Below are 6,000 nucleotides of genomic sequence, written 5' to 3' on the forward strand. Positions count from 1 at the left end.
CCCAGGACACTCCCAGCTGGGTCTTTTGTGACAGCACTGTCCAGCCAGAAGGGAGTCTTCTCTCCTCGGCTAGGCGCTCCCAGAGGCAGAGGCTGGTTCTGGCCCATCTAGGTGCCCAGCCTAGTGCCAGCCTCCCTTCTAACAGGCTTCACTCCAACCAGAGTTGGTGATTGACCATCAGTAACCCTCCCCAACAAGCCCTGCTGCTCTCTCTGCGGGGTGTGGAGGGCTGAGGGGTGCATCTCTGCAGAGCTCCCCTGGATAGGCTGGCCATGTGTCAGCAGCACTTCCTTCCTATGCTTGTCTTGCTCACACCCTCACCTCCTGCTCCCTGGGGACTTGTCTGCACAGCCCCACCTGGACCTCAGACCTTGGAGTCAGGGAATGTGAGCCACCTGGCCAGGAGCCCCAGCATGAGTCCACTGCCTCGCTGGGCTCCTCCACCCAGAAGCTGATGCCTGACTCCCTGGCTTGAGGCACACCCGGTACCAGGAAGGCTACAGTGCTCAGACAGAGGGGAACAGTCCCGAGTCCCTGTGAGAGCCAAGAACCTCAGGTGTATGTTTTTCCCCCTGTACTGAGATGTAATTCATGTACCATAATATTCACCATTAAAAAGTGTACAATTCAGTGGCTTTCAGTATATTCATATGGTGGTACAACTGTGTCCACTATCTAACTCCAGAACATACTCATCACCCCAAAAAGAAATTCGATTAGAGTCCATCCTCAACCCTCTTCTCCAACTACTAACTTACTGTCTGTCCCTATGGATTTGCCCATGCTGGACAGTTCATCTAAATAGTAAAAGGCTGCCAAAACCGGTTTGGCTCAGTGGATAGAGTGTCGGTCTGCAGACTGAGGGGTCCCAGGTTTGATTCCTGTCAGGAGCATGTACATTGGTTGCGGGCACATCCCAGTAGGGGTGTGCAGGAGGCAGCTGGTCGATGTTTCTCTCTCATTGATGTTTCTGGGTCTCTATCCCTCTCCCTTCCTCTCTGTAAAAAAAATCAATAAAATATATATATATTAAAAAAAAATAAAATAGCAAAAGGCTCATCAGCCTTCCAGGCCACTGGTCCTCAGTGGAGCCCATGGAAGGGGTCACAGAACAATGTGGCTTCGTATTTCTTTTGAGATGAGGATTTGTACCAGACCACAAGTCCTGTACATTCAAAAGCCTGTGTTTCCCTCAGGAATGATGCCTTACTCATCCCAGAAGCCCCTCAAACTCCGGCCCAGGACCCACTCCCTGCCCTCCACCCCCATCTCCAGGTCTCAGAGCAGAGGAAATAAAACCAAAGTAAGGAGTGGCTACTGCTCTAGGCCAGTAATTGTGCAAACCCGCATTAGATGCCTGACAAACACCAGCCATGAAATAAACTCTGACCTAATTCCGCTTACCCAAACGGAGTCTACAAGACCCCACGTACCCAAGAGAAACTAACTTTGTTTTGGGGCGCGATCTCCCTCTGCCCTGTGGCAATTAAGCGTGAGGTGGTTACTTGGCCCATTCCTCCAGGCTAGGCTCCGGTCTGCCTGTTTTGAGGTACGCAACGTGGTAGCCACATGGACATTCCATCTAGACATGGGCAGAGAAGGTCCCTGGCATGGGTCTCAGAAGTCAAGGGATTGGTCTTGAGCTCCTCAGCACAACAGCTGACCACCTGCACTCTCTCAGAGGGGGCCGGGCAAAGGGCCGGGAGCCTCGTTCTAAAGCCCACGGGCTGGGCCTGGGCAGCCTGTCATCTGCGCCGTGATGATGGGCTCAGGAAAGCACCGCTTAGGAGAGAACCTCCAAAGGCAGCTCTTCCTCAGGGCCCTGCAAGGGGCTCCTGACCCACTTGAAGAGAATATTTTTCTGATTCTAGACATGAACCTTGAGTCACATGATAAACATGCTCCCAAAACATAGGGTCAATTAATTTTGCTTTTTAAAATAAACCATATTTTAAATGTCCGTACAATTCTTCTGAGTAATGCAATTTGCTTATAAATACTCTTACTTGCTATTTGCTTGTAACTATCAAGTTTTCAGAGAGTGGAAGGGAGCAGGAGAGACAAACATCGATGTGAGAGACACAACTATCGGTTGCCTCCCGCATGTGCCCTTCAAGGGAGCTCTGTGCTATTGACTGGAATCGAACCCAGGACCCTTCGGTCTGTGGGCTGACACTTTATATCCTCTGGGTCAAACTGACTAGGACTATCAAGTTTTCTTAAAAGAGGCTCCACTACATCCACATACATCTTCCTTACACAGTGCCACCCCTACTGAGGTCCTCGCCTCTGTCCTTGCCCACACCCCCTGAAGCAGCTGGCACCAGGGCACTGAGAGTCAGTGCCAGAGCCTGTCCTCCTCCTGTGTTCCCAGAAACTAGGCAGCAGCTGAGTGGGGAGGAGAACCAGGGGGGCTGCCCTTATGGGAGAGGGTATGACACAAATATATCTGCTGTATCTTAAGAAGGATCCCGAGTTGAAAAAAAAAATCCAGGCCAGGAGAGTGGTGGTGTACCCCGCCCCCATCCTTAGGCTGGCGTTGGTTGTGGGTCCACCTACTCTTTGACCACTGTGAACTAAAGGACACCAAATGGCCTCATCGTCACACCCCTGCAGAGAACGAGGCCCTCCCGCTCTGGGCACCCTCCCGCCACCTGCCCAGGCCATGAAAGGAACTCAGAAACATGCTTCTCCTTGTACCATGTGGGATCACAAGAAGCAGGAGGGGAGCCTGCCCTGCTGGGCTTGTTCTCGGGCCCAGGCTTTTTGTCTAGTCGCGGTTATCACAGTGACTCCAGCCCCCTGACCATACAAGCAAGCAACTCACCTGCCAGGGGTATGGCAGCGATGGGTTATGTCAACCTGGCCCCAAATCGAAGGGCTTGCTCCTTCTAAGGGACCCCAAAAGCATCTTTGTTAAGCATCTGCTCCTGTGGGGTAGAGGTCTCTCAGGAGAGCTGCTGCATCAGGTGGCAAGGTCAGTGGTCAGCACCCGTCCCCGCTAGACTTGAAAGGAAGCAAACATCTAGCTAAAGCCACCCCTGAGCAGAAAAAGAACACTCATCCCACATGTTCCTTCTATAGATGAGAAAACAGGGGTTCAAAGGGCAAGGAACTCACTTCCCGAGTCGGCTGTCTACAAGGTTTTCCATCCTGGGTTTCTGGAGGGAACCCTCAGTCTCACCTCCCACTGCCTTCAGCACGAAACCCTCATCTCCGGATCAGCAAGCCAGGCAGTCACCCTCCTCCCTCTGGGCGACCCCCATCATGGGACCCACCTACACTGTGCACCCAACATCCGCCAAAGACAGTCCCCCAAACCTTTCATGTACTCTAGGAGCTCTAACCTCACCCCAACTTCGGCTACCTGAGGACAATCTGAAACACTAATCTGAATTTTTTTTTTTTTAAGTGCAGCTTAACTGCTCCAAAGCACTCAGAACAGGCTCTTCACACTTGAGATCATCTGCTCCAATGGTCAGAAAAGCATGGTTCGTAATGATCATGAACTCTTTTCAAACCACTGGGTATGTAAACACACTTAATTTACAAATTCACCAAACAGGCCCTTTATCAACATTACAGATTTGAAATACCTCAACAACCCTCTCGTGGTGCGTTTGAGACCAAGCCAGCTTCACTTTCCACACACGGTGTTTAGGCTCCTTCTGTTGCAAGGTGCACTCATGCCAGTAAGGGCAGAGCAAGTCGAGATCCACAACCGGGAAATCTGAAGCCCACCAGCTTTCCTGCCAGTTCCTCCCAGCACCAAGGCTTCGGCCTTTCCGGGGGTTTGGGGGAGGGGGGGGCGACTAACTACAAAGCTCACAGCTCAGACCACACTATGCACACCACCTTGAGGAGTCAGGGGGATGGGTCTCAGCTCAAATTGACTGTGAGAAGATTACACCCCAGCATCACCAAGCACCGGGATAAGGCCTACACCTGCTCGTGAGCAAGCTGGAAAGACAAAAGTCAACAGCCAGCGGGAAGTGGCGTCCCCGAGGCCACCCCTCCTTCCTTCAGCAAAGTTCTCCTCTGGCTCCCATCCTTCTGGGCACGAATGGAAGAGAGACCAGAACAGAATCCTCCTGTATCTATTTTGTTGTAAGTGAAAGTCACCTCTTGCCCGTGCCTCACATACCTGGTCCAGGAGGTCGCAGGCACCCGGCTGGGGTGGGGCCACTTACCAGTGGGGGCTGCGGCTGGGGGTGCTGCCCCGCTCCCGAGGGGGGCGGGTAGTGCATGAGCAGATTGAAGGCGGAGTAGACGGTGTCTTTGTACATGCTGCTGGCGCACTCCGGGGCCTTCAGGCCTGGAAAAACCACAGCTGGGTCAGACACGCCAGCCCGGGCAGCTAGGGCTGAAGGCTGTCTGCTCTCGAGAGAAAAATAAGAATGGCCAAGGGTCCCTTTCAAGTTCGTGAGAAGAAAAGGGATGGAGGTGCCCTTTGCCAAGTTTCTTAGGTCCAGGCCTTCCCTAGGCGGCCCCCACGGGACCCCCGCCCCCCCAGGCGGCCAAGGACCCTTGGCCAGCGCTTGCTCCCCAGGACAGGGGCTTAGGCAGTCACCTGGGCAGCAGGGGAGGCGGAGATGAAGGGGGTCTGTTTACTCATATAAAGGTCAGGGCACCGGAAGTGACTCGAGCCCGGAGGCGCCCGGGAAACCCGCCCCCCACTCTCCCCACCCCCTCGGTTTTACCGCCTCCTGGAGCCGCAGTTGGGGAGGGGGGGGAGGGAGAAGGGGGGGCGGCGCCCCCTAGGTTCGCTCCCTCCCTCCCTCCCCCGGAGGCCTGGGCCTTGGCGGGGGGAGGGGGGCGGGGGGAGGGGGGCGGGGGGAGGGCAGCCGGGCCGTGCAGAAACTCACCGTCCTCCAGAGATTCTGGAAGTTTGTCAGGGAAAAGTCTCTGCGAAGTGTGTTCCCGCCCGAGAGCCTGCGGGGAAATCCAGAGAGGCCGTGAGGGGCGCGGGAAACGCTGGGGACTCCGGGCCCGGGGCTAGAGGGGCTCTGAGGGATGGGGACCCCCTGGGCCGCGGAAGGGAGAGGCGGGTCCGCTAGAGCCCGAGTCCGGCCGCGGCCGCGCGCGGGGAGGAGCGGGGCGGGGGCCGGCGCTCACCTCGGCCCCGACCTCGGCCTCGCCGCGGGCCCCGGCGCCGGCCCCCGGGACCCCCGCGCCGCCCGCCGCGCCCTCGGACTCATTGACCAGCGACGACTTGAGCTCGGCCAGGTCGCGCTCGGGGCCCGCGGCGCTGTCGCGGCTCTTGTCCTGCTCCTCGCCCTCGTCTTGGAAGGCCAGCAGCTCGTCGGGCGCGCCGAGGTCGTCGCCGCCGCCCGCGCCGCCCCCGCCGGAGTCCAGCTGCGGCATGGTGCGCTCCGCCCGCGGGGCGCCGAGGTGCGGGGCGCGAAGCCGGCCCGGGAGCGGCGAGCCCGAAGTCCCGACCTACGAGCCCGGAGCGCGGCGGGAGGCGCGCGGGCGGACTCGGCCGGGGCGGGCTGGGGGCGCGGGGCGCGGGGCACTGGGCGCGGGCGCCCGGCTCAGCCGCTTCGGGAGCTGGCGGGTCGGAACATCAAAGGCGCCGCCGGCGGAGTGCGGGGGGCGGGGCGGGGCGCCGGGGGCGGGGCCCGGAGGTGGGCGGGGCCAACCCGCCCGGCCCCGCCCCTCCTCTCCCAGGAGAGGCCGGCACGCGCCCAGGGGTATATTCTTAAAGGGCTCGCTCCCCCGGGGTAACCCGAGCGAGGCGCCGGACACCCTGGAAAAACTGCGGGGGCTTTAAAGCCGGAGCCAAAGTGTGCACTGCGTCTGTGTCCGGTGCCCAGGGCGTCCTGGGCTTGGGCTCGGGCACGTCCCGGAGCTTGGGGCTGCTCCCAGGCTGTGCTCCCACCCGCACCGGCCGGAACCGGCCTCCTCAAAGCCCACTTTCCAAACCTGAGCCCATGAGGCCGTCCCCGCACGGCGCGAACACAGCATGCGCCCTTCACACGTTCACTGAGTGCCTGGTAC

General features: G+C 58.3%; 1 protein-coding gene across 6 annotated transcripts in view; it reads right to left on the minus strand.

Annotated features, from left to right (window-relative positions):
- TCF7 (transcription factor 7) overlaps window positions 1-5,587 on the minus strand; it is a 38,412-nt gene extending 32,825 nt beyond the window's left edge. For 2 of the 6 annotated variants that reach the window (XM_084886676.1, XM_084886672.1), the window contains exons 1-3: window positions 5,116-5,583; window positions 4,866-4,932; window positions 4,191-4,315 (exon numbers count right to left, since the gene is read on the minus strand). In XM_084886676.1, coding sequence (XP_084742802.1) covers window positions 4,191-4,315; window positions 4,866-4,932; window positions 5,116-5,364 — 441 coding nt within the window. In that variant the 5' untranslated portion in view covers window positions 5,365-5,583. Of the gene's footprint in view, window positions 1-4,190; window positions 4,316-4,865; window positions 4,933-5,115 lie in introns of all 6 variants that reach the window. The other 4 variants (XM_084886675.1, XM_084886673.1, XM_084886674.1 and 1 more) reach the window with 4 other exon arrangements.
- Window positions 5,588-6,000: the final 413 nt, after the last annotated feature.

Source organism: Pipistrellus hanaki, assembly GCF_964339955.1.
Source record: "Pipistrellus hanaki genome assembly, chromosome: 5".
Classification (NCBI taxonomy): Eukaryota; Metazoa; Chordata; class Mammalia; order Chiroptera; family Vespertilionidae; genus Pipistrellus; species Pipistrellus hanaki.